The sequence below is a fragment of the Salvelinus sp. IW2-2015 genome, linkage group LG15 (genome assembly GCF_002910315.2).
Source record: "Salvelinus sp. IW2-2015 linkage group LG15, ASM291031v2, whole genome shotgun sequence".
Lineage (NCBI taxonomy): Eukaryota > Metazoa > Chordata > Actinopteri > Salmoniformes > Salmonidae > Salvelinus > Salvelinus sp. IW2-2015.
In genome coordinates, this window is record NC_036855.1 from 55,163,202 (window position 1) to 55,183,313 (window position 20,112).

Below are 20,112 nucleotides of genomic sequence, written 5' to 3' on the forward strand. Positions count from 1 at the left end.
GCTAGGGGTTGGTGTTGGGGTTAAGATTAGGGTTTAGGTTAGGAATTAGGTTAAAGGGTTAAGGTTATGATTATGGGAAGGGGAATGGTTAGCTAACATGCTCGTAGTTGCAAAGTAGCTAAAAAGTAGAAAGTAGTTGCAAAGTTGCTAATTAGCTAAAATGCTAAACTTGTCCGTGATGAGATTCAAACACGCAACCTTCAAGTTGCTAGACGTTCGCATCTACCTGGTTTTGTCTAGTCTATGAGATCAGGCTGTTACACAGCCTGCTAAGGCTAACAATGTTCAGCCTATTACCTCTACGATAGTCACAACACTGCTTATTATCACTCCATAGAGAGGCACTCTATCCAAAAGCATTGTATGTCAAGGATAACGTTTGTCTGGGCAAGTTCCCCATCCTTGCTCTAGAGTCTAGACTCTAGATCATGGGTCTCCAACAGGTTGATGACGAGCTATCAGTATCTCTCAGCACACCCATGAGTAGCTCGCCAAACAATTTTGAAAGTGCATGTATTTTTCAGGTGTTCGCAAACTGTCATAAACAAATCTCACAAGCATCAGACACCTCAAGCTCCTGGCTAGAATCCAATTAAAGTGGATTAAATATATTTTTACACACACTACCCCATAATGACAAAGTTGAAACATGTTTTTAGAAATGTTTGCAAACTTATTGAAAATGAAATACAAAAATACCTAATTTACATAATTATTCACACAATGTTAGAATCACCTTTGTCAGTGATTACAGCTGTGATGTMTCTGGGTAAGTCTAAGAGCTTTGCACACCTGGATCGTACATTATTATTTAAACAAATTCTTCAAGGTCTGTCAAGTTGGTTGTTGATCAGGGCTAGAAAGCCATTTTCAACTATTGTCATAGATTTTCAAGCTGATTCCAGTCAAAACTGTAACTAGGCCACTCAAGAACATTCATTGTCGTCCCTAGTCCTTGCCGATGACAAGCATACCCTTAACATGATGCAGCCAGCACCACGCTTGAAAATATGAAGAGTGGTACTCATAATGCTTTGTACTCAAGACATAAAGTACATTTATTTTTGTTTGCAGTTTGTTTGCAGTTTTACAATTTGTTTGCAGTTTTACTTTAGTGCAAACAGGATCTATGTTTTGGAATATTTGTATTCTGTACATGCTTCCTTCTTTTCAATCTGTAATTTGGGTAAGTTTTGTGGAGTAACTACAAAGTTGTTGATCCATCCTCAGTTATTTCAGCCATTAAACTCTGGAACAGTTTTAAAGTCAACTTAATCCCCGGCAACTGAGTTAGGAAGGGTGCCTGTGCCTTTGTAGTGACTGGGTGTATTGAAACACCACCCAAAGTGTTATCAATAACTTTTCCATGCTCAAAGGGATATTCAATGTCTGTTTTTTTTACCCATCTACTAATAGGTACCCTTCTTTGCAAGGCATGTAAACCTCCCTGGTCTTTGTGGTTGAATCTGTGTTTGGAATTCACTGCTCAACTGAGGGACCTTACAGGTGTGTGTGGGGTACAGAGATTTGGTAGTCAATCAAAAATGAAATACAGAACTCATTCAAAAATGACTACTGCACATAGAGTGAGTCCATGCAACATATTATGTGAGTTGTTAAGCAGATTTGTGACTCATTTCAGGAAACTAGGCGTATGTCGCACATCACTACTTCACAGGAGCGGCATTTGAACGTAAACATACATTTTTGATCAAAATGCATTTTTGGCAGAAATGCCTTCTGGAACATGTGAACTTTGATGTGCCTTAATAACTAACTTGGATTCCATCCATAAATAGGAATACAATTGTTAAATTACGAGCCAAGTTGGTTTAGCCATGGAAAAAGMCAGGAACCTTCCTGCTAGCCATGATTGGCTGAGATAATGGATGGGCTGGACATGCCGAGAGATGAGTTTAGATTGGTCTGCCATATAGCTGCTATAAAGTGAGCTGTTCAGTATGTGTTGACAGTCCTTTCTACCACACCGTTTTTGAAAGATATAAAATGTTAGCCATCAAGAACTACAAAAGTTTTGCTACTTTTCTCAACAAGATTGACGCCCTGAATTTAGCAGGTGCGATTGACAGATCAGTTGGAAAAAAGTGATGGGCAACTTTATGCACACGCCACGGTCAGTGTGACCCGGAGTGACTTGACACAACGCTGGCCAAACACGATGTAGCTACAAACAAAACTTAGTTAAATGGTTCCCGTCTGCCGTGAAGCATTCATCCATGTATACGGGTCAGGGTTGAGCTACATTTTAAGATATAAGGTTCAGATTTAGTCAGAAAGTCGTTTTTATTGCAAGTTAAAGCTTACTGTTAGTTAGCTAGCAAACTTTAGCTTGCTGGCTTGCTTGCTACCGTTACATGTATGATCTGTGTAGAAATATTATTTGAATCAGAAATCAATGTGCATTGCTAGTTATAGCCTAATGTTAGCTAGCTAACATTGAACCTATTTTGTTAGCTTTAGCTACCTGCAGATTCATACTACAGCTATTAAAATATTTGTATTGGTTGTAGTATAAATTGGGATTATTTCGGTTCATTGTTTAGCTAGCTAGCTAGGTAGCTACATSTCTAAACAAAAGACCCCACTTCGGCCCGAGAATTACATGACCCATCAAATTAGCCAGGTGTGTCTGGGGGTGATTACGGCCATCTATTGTAATTCATGAACATGTATACATGTCCAGACAATAGTGACCCATCCACTTAGCTAGATGTGGCTTGGGGGTGTTTATAGCATTTCCTTCACATGACCCATCAATTTAGACAATTGTGTCAGGAAAGTGTCATCTAACAATTACAAAATATTTATAAAATAWTTTTTTTCTGGACACTTTCTGTTTTTGATATTGCTACTATGCAAGTAACCACTTCACTATACCGTTTACACCTTCTGTATCCTGTGCATGTGACAAATAAGCATAGATTTTATTTGACATAGAGTGTGTTTACCACATGGCCTKACATGTGAATCCTTAAAAATATGGGTGGGGCTAATGCTTAAGAGGGTGTGAACGATGCTGAATGGGTGTAGACAAAGAGGAGCTCTTCAGTAGGTGAACCAATTTCTCAAAAGTGGGTTTATCAACTTTCAAAGCATAATTACTTTCACATTGTTGCTTAACTGCTGTGTYTGATATACTACTTGTATCCAATGTAAAAAATAAAGAATAAAAAAATGTTGCTACATAAGACCAAATTGAAGCGGTCGGTCACATTTTTACTCCTGAACTTATTTAGGCTTGCTTATTGACTCGAGACATTTTAGCTTTCCATTTTTAATTAATTTGTTAACATTTCAAAAAACATAATTCCATTTTGACATTATGTATTATGTATGTATTAAATAGTGTGTGTAGGCCAGTYACACAAAATCTAAATTMAAATAATTTTACATTCGGCTGTACCACAACAAAATATCAAAAGTCAAGGMGCATGAAWACTTTCTYAAGGGGCTGTAGCCACAATTGTCTTAAAAAGCCAAACGTAACACAATATCTGCCTATTTATATCCATTAATATTGCCCCTGTAAGTCTGTTAGCCAAAATGATATCTGTCTTCTGGGTAGACAAAAAGAATTTCCCCAAAACCTTCTCAATAAAATGTTAACTACAAAGTAGGCTTACCTGGCAGAATTATATCATGATTATTTGTATCAATCGCATGTCATGACATAATGCAGCTGCAAAAACATGCTAGACCAGCACATTCCTCTCTCTAAAAGGTTATTACACTCAAAAAGTATATTCTGATGTGATTTAAGCATTGACATGGACTCACAACATCCAATTCCATTGTRTCTCTATGAATAATAAAAWAATGTTGAGAGAAAAACMGAAAAAAATCCCAAACCAGCTAAATTAAAAGCGAGAAAATGTATGATTAGCTCGCGACATGTTTCATKATTTGAAAGTAGCTCTCATGCTTGAAAAGGTTGGAGCCCCCTGGTCTAGGCGATCCTATCCGCCAATCAGGGCTGTGTATGTACATATATTAACATTTGTGTCAAGACGACATGATCAGACTGAGCATTTCAATGGCACACACAGTGATTTATTAGACATACAGTGATGAATAAAAACTTTTTTTAAAGACTGCAGGGAAATAAAGACTCAGGGAAATAAATGATAACAAATATTTTGGAAATTATTTTCATGAAATAAACACACGCAGTGATTTATTAGACATACAGTGATGAATAAAAAAAATAKAAAAAYACTGCATGGGCCTAAAGGTACATTCCATCTTGCTGTGGAGCAAATGATCAGTATTGGGAAACAACACAAGATGGCAGGAACATCTCAAGCTGTGTAAGAGCCATTCCCTTCCTCTCCTCAACAGAATGGCTTTACTGTTGAATGCCTTCATTGACATTGGCAGACATGGGAAGCAATGTGACATTAACCACTTAAGTACAGAAAATCACTACTTTCTTCCGGCTCCAAACTCTTACAGCCTCTAAGTAGGTTCCGTAAAGCCTCCTCTAACTCTGATTGCTTGAAAGCTTTCGGACAGCCTTACAAACACTGGAATAACATCCTACAGCCTCAATTCATTTATCGAAATGTGTAATCTTATCCACAAAATAGTAAATGCATGAAMTGCTCTTTCATTCAAAACAGAAAACAAGGAATTAGAAATAAACATCAAAAAGTATATTTTCAATGAGAAAGTCCAGATTGAAAAAACAACCTAATACATCATTACACAGAAAAAATGGGATTCCTAATTGCCAGTCTGAGATGTCAGTATAGTACAATATAGTACAATATAGTACGTTTATGACAATTATTTCAATCACTTGGACAGACATGTTCACATAAAAATGAAATAGGGCCGTGCTTATCACACATAGATCAGCAGAATAATATATACCACATATCCACACATTACACACATCAATAAATATGCARGCGCAGCACAGTGGTAATGATAACCTTTGTGAAAGTGCAACATAAAAGAACATTGGGGTCACAGAAGAAGAAAAAAAGAAGGAAAAGAAAAGAGACACCCAAACATGAGAACAGGTTACATTATATTGGTATGCCTATTTTTTTTTAAACGATGAAGATGGAACCAGGTTGAATTCCCCTGCTTTGGCAATAGCCAATAAATGGTTCCCAGCTCACACTCTGTTCACCATGAAATTACACAACCTGTTAAGTGTTGTCCGGGGAACGCGGCAAGTCACTGGAGAATTAATGAAATGACGTGGTGGATGGAGAGAAATTGCCTGTATAACCTATACAAGGTGCCCTTGTGAAATGTCTAAGAATAAGTCACACAACTGAAACGCAGCAGGCAAAGTCACCACTAAGAGAAGTCTACCTGTGCTGTGCTTTCAAGTTTACTACATTGTGGTCCTAAGGAAACAAGGGCAGCCATCGGCTCACATTTCACCACCAAAGGAACATGCACAGTGGCAAGACTATGTTTTAAAAATATATATATGATTCCATGGCACACTGCACTCCTTATATGGGTGGGTAAACAATAAAGTAAACAAGTGTTTGGTGAAATGAGGATGTGAATAACATCTTGTTTCTTACCTGACTAGACTGCCAGTGACATCAGGATCGCGGGCTGTGACTGTTCCTATAACCGTGTTGATGGGGGCATTCTCATCCACCTGCAGGACAAATGTGGGCTTGGAGAAGACAGGGGGTTCATCTGAATCTTCCACTGCAATCTTCACCGTGGCTGTATCCTTGAAGGGGGCGCCACTGTTGGGATCAAATCGAATGTTGGCCGCCTCCACCTTCAGTGTATATGACTTTTTAGTCTCGAAGTTCAGGGGCTGTGGAAAATGACAGAAAACAAATACCTTTCACTGATGTCCAAAGCAGCAAGAAAAAAATGCGCTTGATGTGGATTGAGAAGAACTTTCGGAGTTGAAATTGAATAGCGTGATCTCTGATCCTATCAAAAACATTTAAGGAAATAATCCAAGCACAGGGTGGAACAACATTTGTAATTATTAGCAATAACCACAATCTCACCCCAAGTAATCCATGTGTTACCAATTTGTTTTGTGARATCTGCTCTAGGATAGAATAAGGCTGTAAATAAGGTTAATCTAATCTGGTATCACACCAATCTGGTTCAAATGTGTTAGGAAATAATTAAAATAATGTTATTTTTAGATTTGTGCTACCTGAAAATATAATTTTGTGGCTGTGCACTACCATGACGATAACACTGTTACAAAATCATTTGAAGGATAGCAATTATTGAGGCATTATCATCACATGAATAGAAGTGGATGTGTATTCAGGAATTCTAACACAATAATGACATTTCCTAGGGGGAATTGCATTCCTATGAGTACTTCTGTGGCAAGAAACATACCCTTGAAATTACAGTTAGTCTCATTCCTATTTCACAAGGACATTGAGAACCATTGTCCACTACTTTTTTACACATCATTGAATATTTGCAACATGTAAAAACACCACAATTTAACTCTCTGGTGTCTCAGCAACCATCCCAGACTGTCACAATTGTATTTTGAATCACCTCTGGCCGCTCTTATAATACTCAAATAATGGGATCAAGTCACTTCCACGCTCCAAAACCAGGATTTATAGGGAAATCAAAACTGGGCCTTGCCGCTTGAGGGGATCTGAGTTGGCTTTGGGAATGAGAGGGGTTAGCAGAGGGATCAAAACATGTATTCCAGCTTTTCACAAAGAAATTAAAAGAATCCAATGGTCCCCTAGGCTGGGTCGGGCCAGCGCTGGGGCAGTGCCGGCAGCAGGCCCAGCTGTGAAAGAAAAGCAGCTGGGGACGGGGACTGACAGGGGGCTTTGAAGTCCACACGTCTGGCGTCAGGGCACCCGTATGGAGAGGGCCCTGCAGCCCAGTCTTCCGCAGTCTGAGAAGCTATTTGGAGCATTTTCATTATTAACCGCCCTTCCTCTCTCTTCTCTCCCCACCTTCTTCTCCTCCTCCTCTATGTTGAGAGGAGTGAACAGCTGGACCAGAGCAAACATTGGTTTCAAAGGATTCCAGCCTAATACCAAGTATAAAGGAGCCCAGGGCTAGAAGTGTACAGGGATCAATTGTCAGAATGATTACACTGCAGTTAAAGAATGGAATACCACAATAGTTCAACTATTCAGCACTATTTCCTGATCACCACTATTCTGTTTTTGTATTCGATTTACAACAACAATTAACAAGTCAGACTCATTACTGCATTGCAGTTATATTTGTACTTTTCAAATGTTATGCATAATTGACCATACCTTATAACAAAGCAGTATGTTCATTTTTTTTGTCTCTTAACACTGTTTGATCGTTTCAACAAGCGACTCTACCTCGACAGTTTTACCTCAGAATAGAACTTTGAAGATAGTATTCCTATTCTCATCCTCTCAAATGATCCTCAATGACATCTGACCTCTCCACTGAGTCAGCCATATTTGAATTGGCCCTCTATGCCACTCTGCCATTACTCATTGTTTTGGGGGAGGTCAATTCATGCAGCACTTGACTCTCTGTAATCCGGAGAGCAGCACTTTGGTTTTCATATTGATGGAACACGGTAGTAGAAGTGTTAGACRGGCTTGTGTTGCTACAGTATGTGCCCATGAAGATGGGGCAGCTTTTTCACTCCATTTTCCCCATGCTTGTCCCTTGTTGATGTCCCCACCTCAGAGCCCTCCTGTGCCATGCATCAAATTCCCATGAGCCTCGGGATAGGATCTGTATGTATACACATAGGCCATTTAGAGACATCAAAGTTCAGTGCTGGCTGGTGGAGGAAGCAGAACTTCCCACTAACATCCCCCGATAGGCCTGAGGGGTGGAAGATAAAAAGCTTAGACCCAAAACAACAAAGCCACTTCCTAGTTTGTGTTTCTGCAGTCATGTTTAGATCAATATTCTTTAACCTTGCCGCAAAGAGTCTTTAATAATTTGCACTTGGTATTTGACAGCAGTTTATTGAGCTATTTTTGTTGTTGTGGGTGTGGTGGTGCTATTTGCTCCATTTAATCCTATGTTCTTCCACATTGGCTAAGAAAAACTCTACAAGCTGGTGCAACAGGGCTCTGAAACCAAGAATATGTTGTTCAGAGTGCGGAACGGAAGCAGAAATACCAGTTCTGCTAAAGTAATCTGAACTTCACCATCTGGAGATGTAGAGGTGAGAAGAGAGTAGGCAGTTGATTTCCTGTTTTTCACATGCAATCTCATCCATCATGCTATTAGCAATGCAGGCAACAGATTCCAGGCCAAGTATACGAGAATAAAGTGACGAGGCAGAGCCACAGCACTGCTGTCACTGTGAAATACTAGAGGGAAGTATCTCAAAGGTCTTATTGATCATGTCTAGTTAGTTCTCAAGCCGTCTGTTTTGTTTAGTAGAGTATAATCTATTCAAGGCAGATCATCAGAAAAWATATTATTTCATTTCATCCAATAGTTTGTTCATAGTTACAGGAAGACACAGTGGATGTCCTAATGTAATGTCATTTAGAATCCAAACGCAATGACATACTATCGCACTTGAATGATCTATAGCTCTAACTCTAGACATTAAACTAACCATGAGTCAAGACGTGAGCACACATCCATCACTCATGTATACACTTGAATGCTTCAGGCCTGAAGTAGCTCCTTCTTCTATCATCGCAGTTCCACCGACAAATTGTGATACTGTATATTGCTGTGTAACAGTAAACATTTAGATTGCTGGAGGCAAACATGACATATAATTAGTTTTCCCTTTCGTACATTTAATCATCTACCAAATCAACAGTGTAAATTTGGTAGCTGTTGTTGATATAGTCTTATAGATCAATTCAATGGTGCATTTAATGGGGGCCGCCATCTTTATGCATCTTCGCCATTGAAACTGCTTTGCTTGATACTGTATATGTAGTACAATAGCATTTTTTTCCTCATGGTCAATTTTCATTAAATCATTCTAGATATAGAGCTCTGACCTGTAGCCTGTGTGAACGACCTTCATCCTTTGATACCCCGTCTTGCAACCGACTATTTGGGCCTTGTTTAAGTTGAAGCTGTTAAAGATATGAAGTGGTTGTTGGTGGAACCCTAGGGCAACCCTTACCTTCTTCAGACGAAGGATCCCCTCTTGAGTCTGGGCATCTGTAATGATCTCGAAGACGTCCTTCTCATCACCGTCAATGATGTTGTACGTTGATTTGGCGTTCTCGCCAATGTCCCTATCATTTGCCTTTACCTTGCCACCAGGTTTACCAATGCCAAGCTCCTCTGGGATCACAAACTCGTACAGACCTGAAAAATAGGACACCATATTTATTTCACCTTAACAGTAGATGTTTCCTTATCTATGCATCGTTATAACTAGTACAATTCTGATTATTGTGGAAATTCATGAAAAAACATAACGCAGCAAAACAACAACAAATACATTCAGATTTGCTGATAATGGGTTCTAACTATAGTGTATGGAGAGAGAATTGGACATTTTGTTTACTTTTTGAGAACTTTGGCGGGTTATCGTTGACATCTGTTAGTGTGACAGTAACTGTTGTTGTCCCTGACAACCCTCCCATATGACCACCCATGTCTTTTGCTTGAATGACGACCAGGTACTCCTCTCGCATCTCTCGATCCATCCCATGTAAAGCAATTTTAATAATCGCTGAAAGCAAAAAGAAATTAACATCATAAATATGTTGTTATTGCAAAAAATCAACATAKACAAAAATGAATAAAATGGGGTATACAAAGGCATTCATAACGCTTGACAAGCATCCTTCATAACAACCTTTAAGCACTTATTTTATTAAACAGTAGTGGAATTTCTGACAGAACACCTGGAGAGAAGCTCTGATCCTGTGGATAGCATTGCAAATCAATGTGTTTGATTGCTGAAGTGTTGTACTGCTGTCTGCAAGTAATTTGTGTTCTGATTGAATGGAAATTACACTGTCCAGGTGCGTAATGCACCCTGAAAATCTGAAGGCACACCAAGTATGTGAGGATGGCTGGGGGGTGGAGAATTTAGCATTTTTTGAACAGCTGAAACAGTTTTTACCTGCAATCTAGAGTCATCATTTTTATACTTAATTTTATGTAAAAAAAATGTTTTTTTCTGCACATCTAAGCATACCTCTTGAGCTGTCTGTATCCTCCTGACTGGTGGTTCTTAAAAAAAAAAGCTAAATATGATTCTCTTCATCTCTGTAAAAGATTCAGTCTTATTCGGTGCATTTGGTATTTTGCTTGCTTTTCTAAAGTCTACCAACCTTGCCAGCAGGCATGCCAGCTAAGATAGTTAGACAAGCTAGCTGCTCTAACTTGATTGACAGCCTGGAATGTCTTCTTGGTAGCTAGTTATTGGGAACCTATCTGGCATAGCTAAAGCCAACATTATACAATTGCTAAGTGGCTAGTTGTATTACTGAGAATAAAAAATATACAGTACCAGTCAAAAGTTTGGACACACCTACTCATTCAAGGGTTTTCTTTATTTTTACTATTTTCTACATTGTAGAATAATAGGGAAGAAATCAAAACTATGAAATAACACACATGGAATCATGTGGTAACCAAAAAAGTGTTAAACAAATCAACATTTATTTTAGATTTTAGATTCTTCAAAGTAGCCACCCTTTGCCTTGATGACAGCTTTGCACACTCTTGGCATTCGCTCAACCAGCTTCACCTGGAATGCTTTTCCAACAGTCTTGAAGTAGTTCCCACATATAATGAGCAATTGTTGGCTGCTTTTCCTTCACTCTGCGGTCCAACTCATCCCAAACCATCTCATTTGGGTTGAGGTCAGGTGATTGTGGAGGCCAGGTCATCTGATGCAGCACTCCATCACTCTCCTTCTTGGGTCAAATAGCCCTTACATAGCCTGGAGGTGTGTTTTGGGTCATTGTCCTGTTGAAAAACAAATGATAGTCCCACTAAGCGCAAACCAGATGGGATGGCGTATTGCTGCAGAATGATGTGGTAGCCATGCTGGTTAAATGTGCCTTAAATTCTAAATAAATAACAGACAGTGTCACCAGCAAAGCACCTCCACACAATCACAACTCCTCCTCCATGCTTCACGGTGGGAAACACACATGCGTAGATCATCCTTTCACCAACTCTGCGTCTCACAAAGACACGGCGGTTGGAACCAAAAATCGCACATTTGGACTCAACAGACCAAAGGACAGATTTCCACCGGTCTAATGTCCATTGCTCATGTTTCTTGGCCCAAGTGGTTTCTTTGCAGCAATTCGACCATGTAGGCCTGATTCACCCAGTCTCCTCTGAACAGTTGATGTTGAGATGTGTCTGTTACTTGAACTCTGTGAACCATTTATTTTGGCTGCAATCTGAGGTGCAGTTCATTCTAATGAACATATCCTCTGCAGCAGAGTTAACTCTGGGTGTTCCTTTTCTGTGGCGGCCCTCATGACATCCAGTTTCATCATAGCGCTTGATGGTTTTAGAGACTGCACTTGAAAAAAACTTTCAATGTTCTTGAAATTRTCCGCATTGACTGACCTTCATGTCCTAAATTATCGATGGACTGTCACTTCTCTTTTCTTATTTGACTTGGTCTTTTACCAAATCGGGCTATATTTTGTATACCACCCCTACCTTGTCACAACACAACTGATTCTTTGAAGAATCTTAAACATAAAATATATTTTGATTTGCTTAACACTTTTTTGGTTACTACATGATTCCATATGTGTTATTTCATAGTGATGATGTTTTCACTATTATTCTACAATGTAGAAAAAAAATCWGAAAAACCCTGGAAGGAGTAGMTTTGTCCAAACTTGTGACTGGTACTGTATATATATAAAAAAWYWTTATGCAGAATGGACCTTATTGACTGCAGTGGCAAAGTGCAGAATATGAACAGCTCAGGGCAAGGATAAGCCGCCCAGAAAACAGAGGCCGGTAAAATAATCGAATAAATAATCAACACTTAATAAAGGTCTGCTTTCGCCTGACACACTTGGCATATTATGCCAGATGGGGGTGGAGGGGGGGTGGAGGGGGGGATTTAGACTCTATTATCAGAGTAATAACTTTTATGCTACACTGTCTTGAATAAAGGTTTTTACACTACGCAAATGACTTTGAAGCAGGTAAGAACAACTCTCCCTAAAAGAAGTGCTCACACACACACAAACTCACACGTATGCACGCGCCACACCCACAGACACACATGCACACACACTTCAGTTATCCTCTGTTACTCACTCTACTGTCATCTCTGTTGATCATCGTTAGCTATTCAAATTAATTCCTAATCACTGAGAAGGGTGGAAAGACAAACACTCATTTCCATAGATATTTTCTAGGATTTTTTCTACCGTCCATTAACCAAGTGATGGATTGGGGTATGATGTTTATTTATTTATCAAATGCATTTGATTTCCTTCATGGTGTTGGAAGTGTCAAATGGATTATAATGTTTGTTTTTCCCTTACCTTTTATTTGTCATTAACATTCATTAAAACATCTGGCTCACTTGAATGAGCCATCTGCATGTGCTCAGTAATCATGCAACGCGTACACGCTGATCCTCAAATTGTCCTTTGATAGATAGATTCACGATGCCTTCTCCATTTTATTGTGGTAGAGGTGAGTGATTAAAATGCATAATATTGTTGCGGATGAAACAGGGTTTCTACGTGTAGAAATATGTCTTCATATGTATTATGTACATACAGTTTTGACGTTCTTGGAGCTTGTTTATTGTATGTTGTTTTTCCAAATTGTGAGCAGCTGATTTCCATCTCATTGCTTATTAATGTAATTTCACCATTATTTAATCATGTTGCTTACAGACACACTGTTAACAAGTCGGCTGAAAATGCAATTAGGAAAACAACAAAGTCAAGGTTGAAGAATAAGCAGACGGCAGATGGAATTAAAAAAGATAGCACTGTCATTTAAATGTAACAGTCCTTGAATATCTTGTCGGGAGTTATATCCTCAAAACGCAAATATAATCTGTATGCTGAGTAATTGTCTATGTATGGTTAATATGCATTCAAATGTAAATGTAGCTGAAACAACACGTGTTTTGACTGCCATCCGAATCATGAAAAAAGGAGTGTATCTGTTCAGGGTCAACAACTTTACATGCCATGACCCTGAAAGTTACATTTATTTTGCACTGTTGAGGAAAGAGCTGCAAGTAAGCATTTCACTGTACAGTTTACACATGCTGGGTCAACGCATGTGACGAATAAACTTTGATTTGATTTAGTATTTCACCATGGCAATCCACTCACCAGTGTTGGGGTCTATGGAGAAGTAGGGCTGTCCTTCCAGTATGCTGTACACAAGTTTAGCACTGTTTCCATAGACTGGGTCATCTGCGTCTGTTGCCGTCACCCTAGTGACTGAGGTACCTGTATATGAGAAAGGGCACATTATTAAAAATAGAGTGGACTTCTGACACCCATAATCACTCCTTACAGCTAGCTTCTCCCCCTGTAATCATCCTGGTTCCACTATAAAGCCAGAGGTACTTATTGGTAAGGTTAAAGACAACATTATTGCCAGACACATGAATGACACAGCATACTGTGCTACAACGTCCCAACAGAGAACACTATCTTACAGTGAAGGCTTTGAAAAATGAACAATAAAGAGCAGGGCTGATGCTGATGCCCAACTCGTCATTAGTCTGTGGCTCGGGCGGGAAGAGAATAAAAGGAGGAAAGCTGTTCGTAGGAAGCAACTTGACAGTACAGATGGTATGGTAATTTATTTTGTAAAATATGTTCTCAGGTGTTCTGACAACATCGGTAAATGTTCATGGTTACAGAAGGCATCAGGCCTAGCCACAGGTATCCAGGCCTGTTGTCTGCAGGAGACAGAATGGGTCATAGTGGGGGACAACACTAGTTAAGGCCACCTCTGTGCCTGTCATTAGGCTATGCCATTAATCTGGCACAAACAAAGTAATAACACCAGGCCAGTTTAACATGGTGCTTCTCAGTTTTAATATAAGGATGTTGACTTTTTTCTATTCTAGTTGATTTCTCTGCTGATTGTTGTTAGGACCATTGAAAGAAAAGTTGTGGAGTACAGGTGGAGATGTTTCCCTCATGCAGCTGCTGGCAAGGAACACACAGTCTGTTGGCCTAAACTTCTCTGTTGTACCTTGTATCACCTGGCTTTGGGACTTGGCAAATGTTTTTGAGGCTGAGAGCATGAGTTGTGCCTTTGTAGATACAGACATTCTGCAGTTCAGAATATGTGGTGCTCATCATCTGTTTTACAGGTACACTGAATAATATTCTCATGAGCCTGTTCATATGACATGTTACAGAATAAAGACCCAATCCAGTAGAATTTCAAGACTGTTTCATGAGAGAGGGTCATTAAATATTGCACATGTGGGGAATGCATTTCCTGTTTATACAGCCAAAACATGTCAAGCAATGATTAATAGTAACCCTGTCCTCCCTTTTACAATAGCAAAACAAAGCATATAGACCATCATTGCACTTTGACTCAAAAACCTGCTTTGCTATTGCTACCCAATTATTTCACATAGAGAGCCTCAAGTGGCCCTTTGAGACATGTGTTTGTTAGTAATGTATGTGCTGTGATGACCCTTACTGTTGCCAGGGCTTACCTTTACATTTCATACTGCTTATTATTTCTGTGTGTGTGTGTGTGTGTGTGTGTGTGTGTGTGTGTTGTTGTGTGTTGTGTGTGTTGGTGTCGTGTGTGTGTGTGTGTGTGTGTGTGTGTGTGTGTACGTGTATGCGTGCTGGAGATGAGCTACGTAGTATCAGACCCTTTCATGACATTTTATGCAATATCATTCATATACACTGTTTTCCCTGTGGTCGAAAATCACAAAACAGCTTCAAATACTGTTACAATACCAGAACTGTAGTAAACCTAGATTCATTGAAGTGTCACAAAGTCTTTGTTTAGGGAATGGGCAGGGAATGTATGGAACTAACACAAATGAATTACAAATGAAGTACTATTGATGTATTCAACAATAAAAATGAGTCTATTCCTGCAAAGCTGGTTGAGAATAATGTATATTGCATATGCTATAGGTATTTGCCAATTGTCAAATGAAATTAAGACAGGACAGGAAATTGCTCCACTTTTCAGAGATAATAAGTCTTATCTGCCTAAAAGGTAAATTGCTAATACTACAATGGCAGTGGGAAAATGGAGCCATATTTGCATTTAATTATGAAAGCACCTTCATACTTCTGATTGCTTGGAAGGTGTGTCTGCAGCAAATAGCAAATCCAAACTATGTGACAATACATAGGGATTGAAGTGTGGAACAAAACAGTGGAACTAGTGGGCCATGAAATAGCCCCCTCTACCTTTTTCCTTACAGAGGTGTACATTCTCCACTCCTCTGATAAAAAAAATATGAGGGATTAAAAAAGCTTCTGTTTGGCACGGTTTCAAATCAGTACAGATTAGCCTGTCCTTCCTGGATATTGTACCGAGAATTCGGGGACACTCATGACTGCAGAGTTGGATGCACCTCTGGGCCCTTGGTCGAGGAAACTCAATTGTGAGAATATTGTCTCTGGTTTGATTTGATGCCTGTAGCCCACCGGTGCAATTACAAAGATGTAATACCTATCAACTTTAGGAGATGAAAAATAACAATCGCTTATAAAAATGAAATTCCAAAGCTGATTTGGGTCTGTGACAAAACCTCTGCAGGTTAGAGGCCTAAATCGACTGATGTGTGCAGTCACACTACTGACGTTAAATTCTCAAACAAATGTCACTTACAGTATGTGGTAGTATCTGAACTACCTTTGAGATGATTGGATGAATCCATACTATTCCCCTGTCTAAAGACATGTGTCATGGACTTTGTTTTCTTCCAGTAGCCCACAAACACCCAGAGATGCTACAGGTTGTGTTCTTGTGGTAAACCTAATGTAATCTCATTAATATTAACTAGAGTACTGAGGACTTATTGCTACACAAATTATGAAAACAAATGTTATGCCCCACAGGTTATGAAACTACTAAGCAATTAGGAGTTATGGTCATGGTCTTTATGATGTGAAAGCTAGCGTTTCAAGAGCAAGGGCGGAATAAAGATGTTGGGTTATGTCCTTTTGTCTCATCAGATGAAAAACTAAGAGGGCACCTCCCATTTACTGTGTACACTGCTACAGTGATAGAAAATCAATAGGAATCTTCCTTGAAAACTGGAGAGGGGATAAATCCAGAGGTTTAGTGATGTCAGTTGTGGCACGGTGGCAGTGGGAGCTCTTGGTTAGTGCAATGGCTTTTGTTTCCCAGTGTCATAATTGTTTCAGTCTTGCCAGGGACCCATGAGGCTAACAGGACGTCAGACAGGCTATCCTGGTTGGCTCGCCACTGACAGTGAGGGAGAATGGGGCTCTTTGGCCACATGTACATCTATGCAGTCACTGAGACATAAGGAAAGTAGTATCCAACTCTAAAACCTTGGATACACCAGTGCTGTTATCTCACTGTGTCTGCACTGTGGGGTGCACATAGACTACGGTGTCTGTCTCCAAGAACACCGTGCTCAGTGGTTAGAATGGCAGAATTATTCATGTCTAGCCTCATCAAAATGTACCATATTTTCTATCTGAGATTGCAAATAATATACAAATAAATATTATGAAAATAATGTCCTTGAAATAATTACTAATTTATATCTTCACATATTTATACTCAAACGTATTGAATAATACAGTATGTGAATTAAGTTTCAATGACTCATCAGGTTGATGAATGGATGTTCCCCAGGTCCATCATCTCCTCTGGTTTCTAGGTCAAATCAAATGAGTGCCAGTCCTCAACTGGCTGACCGGTAGTCAATGGTCTATGAATGCACTAGCCTTGTGACAAGAGAATGACCATGTATTGAATATCATCAGATAGATATTGGCGCTGTTATCTTTTGTGGCTAAGCCACAATAAAAAAATAGCTCATGGTCAGACTAAGAGACTTGTGTGGATTGGCTAGCTTGCTGTCCTGAATGCTGCTGCTGTATGACCCAGTTGATTGAAATGCATAGACTGGGAAACACATTAAGCACTGTCAGGCCTGTTGTCAAATGAAAATAGCAGGCCAAAGCTCTTGAATATAGAAATAGGATAAACAAGGTTCAGTAAACAACCATCTACTGTAGGTGCAATACCATATTTGGAATGCTACAATGTATTATCAGAGTTGTCAACCAGGTTCTATATGGGTTACACATTAACTTTGAAGCAGATGGATCTGATGGAAATTCTGAAACAAATCAGTATGGAAATGACTTGAAAGTGTCAACTTTGTCATCTGCCATTCAACATGGAAGTCCAATTTCCCACCCAATGTTCAATCCAGTATGATTTACAACTAGCACTGTCATTGAAAATGGTGTTACAGCACATGCCATATTGCTCATTAGGAGACATGAGCACGTGGTAAAAGTCTGACAAGAAATAATAATCAGTCAGTAAAACGTTCTCTCCCTCAACAGATCACTCATCATAACCCTGGTCATGCATACTCATGCTTAACATTGTGTGCAAGTAGGGCTACTTTAATGGATACGAGGAAGAAATGAAAGACAGCACTGTCAGGGCAGTCTGAATCTATGATGATCAAAATCCATATGTTTACATCAAAGAAGTGTTGAATATCAGAGAGATAATGTGTAGGCCGAGACAGGAAACTAGAGAATATCCACAAAAAATTGCTCCCCTGAGCCAGTGATGGATAGGGTACGTCATGCTTGTGAAGTGTAAGTGACTGTCACACATAACCACTTACATTGTCATTTTTGCAGAACAATTAATGGTATTTTTCTAAGACACAGAGGAAGCCTTCACTGAGAAACTAGAAGGGAATGTGTGTGTGTGTGTGTGTGTGTGTGTGTGTGTGTGTGTGTGTGTGTGTGTGTGTGTGTGTGTGTGTGTGTGTGTGTGTGTGCTGGTGTGCTTGCGTGCGGTGCGTGCGTGCGTGCGTGCGTGCGTGCGTGCGTGCGTGCGTGCGTGCGTGCGTGCGTGCGTGCGTGCGTGCGTGCGTGTGTGTGATTGTAGGGGGAGTGACAAGGAAACCTTACAGAACAAGCAGGCTGTGGAGTGTGAGCTGTGACAAGCCGTTTACAGGAACCACAGGAACAAAACAATTAAGAGTGTCCTTTGTTCACCGCTGATGGCTGTGACTATGCCGCCATTTTAAAGTGTTGTGTCATTGATTCACTTTAATTAGTTCTTAGGAAATGTGTGCAACATGCAGATAGTTCAGGGAAGAAAGTTAGAGACGGAATGGGACACTTCACATATTTAATTGCTCCCAGGACAGTTATAATGGCTGGGCAATAACAAATGAAAAGTCATGGTATATGTTCTAATGAATATATTCATCCTGAGTAAGTGACCATAATGGTGTTCTTTCCAATACTCTAACAGCAAGGGGTGTAAATATTTAGTACAAATTATGTTTTCGAGAAACAAGTTACAATATGCTGTAGGAACAGTTCTGGAAAGTGATAGTGTGGTTAAGGTTTATTCAATAGACTGAAACTGGCCATGGTCAACAGAGACTTGAAACCAAGAATGACAGTGTTACAATAATGGCCAAAGCACTACACTGACGCAGACAAATACAGTGTAGCACATTGTTTTTGCATACCTAGATTTGCATTGTAAATTGTCTTTGTCTTGTAAAATGTATCCAAATGACCCCTACGTCGCACTACAACGCTGTAGTCAAAGGTCCCATAACCAGGGGGGCAGCAGCTGAGGGTGAGCCTAGGACTTTTGAATGGCACATAGGACCAACTACCACAGGTGTAACCTTTGACATGGGTCTGACACCTACTAGAGAACTGTATCAAAACATGCACCTTGTACTCGGAGGCAATGTGAGGGTAAGAGGGAACTCCGGAGAACTTATCGTTGAGTCAAAAGGGTTAACATGCTTCCCGGAGGAATCTGAGAGGTAAGACCAAAAGCACTGTACGTGACTTGTGACTCAATGCATCAGTCAGGCATATGGAGTATTTCTACTGCCTCCTGACGAGCAATCCATCATTGGGAACACACAGAGTGTGGGCACTTACACTACGTTCCTATAAAATGCATACGCAACGCACACAACAACACACACACACACACACACACACACACACACACACACCACACACACACACACACACACACACACACACACACACACACACACACACACACACACACACACAACACACACACACACACACAACACACACACACACACGCACAACAGATGGATCTCACAAAGAAGAGAGCAAATACAATGGAAAGCGCCTCCAAACTCCAAGTCATCTCCTGCTTTGTTTACACTCCTGAAGTGAGGTGAAATTTTAAAGGGCAGCCAATTACCCAGAAGCCCTTATGTGAGATAGTACTACCTGTTCACTGACTGGTGCTGGATTGGCTACTGTGGACACCAGCCTATGACTGTGGAGAAACCACAGACTGGTTAAATCGATACTCCGGCGTAAGGAGCAATGCAACTGTCAATATTTACTAACAGTGAAACTGGAATATGGCACTGTGCTGCAAAAAAACAAGCCAAATACCAACAAGAGCAAGGAGGTGAAGAAAAAAAACACTCCTCAATGAATTATCAATCTATAACAGGCTGAGTGCTGTTTAAAGGTTTCCACACACAGGTTAGAGAAGTGGTGGAGAAGCATGAGCAGAGGCAGTGTAACAGAACATTGGCTTTCGTTAATGGGACAGGCATCTGTGAGGATCACAAAGGCTCCACATACAGGAGATTTACCACTTGATCTCACGTTCTTATCTGGTTTCTTTTTCAAATGACCTTGCTGCATAGACTTTTATGCCTTCCCTTTATTCTCTGCTGTGATTGGATGGGCCTCTTTGCTCAAGTCTCTGCCACCTTGATGAATGTGTTTCCCTCCCATTTATGTGTCTGTGTGGAATCCCCGCCACCAGCCATGCCACATGAATCTTCTGCTGGGCCCCTTCAGGAAGTGTTAGCAGAGGAGTGACACTCTCAACCACACAAAAAAAACTCATACATGTGTGTTTATTGAAGTGATACTCAGAAAGCTCTTTACTTTTGTGTGTGTTCTCCACTAAGGA

The 20,112-nt window shown here is 40.0% G+C and overlaps 1 protein-coding gene across 1 annotated transcript in view; it reads right to left on the reverse strand.

The window, feature by feature from the left end:
* The window catches only part of LOC111974417 (cadherin-8), an 88,160-nt gene that overhangs the window by 23,140 nt on the left and 44,908 nt on the right, over window positions 1-20,112 (reverse strand). The window contains exons 4-7 of the mRNA XM_070447377.1: window positions 13,272-13,391; window positions 9,488-9,655; window positions 9,098-9,285; window positions 5,568-5,815 (exon numbers count right to left, since the gene is read on the reverse strand). Of these exons, the coding sequence (XP_070303478.1) occupies window positions 5,568-5,815; window positions 9,098-9,285; window positions 9,488-9,655; window positions 13,272-13,391 (724 nt within the window). The remainder of the gene's footprint in view (window positions 1-5,567; window positions 5,816-9,097; window positions 9,286-9,487; window positions 9,656-13,271; window positions 13,392-20,112) is intronic.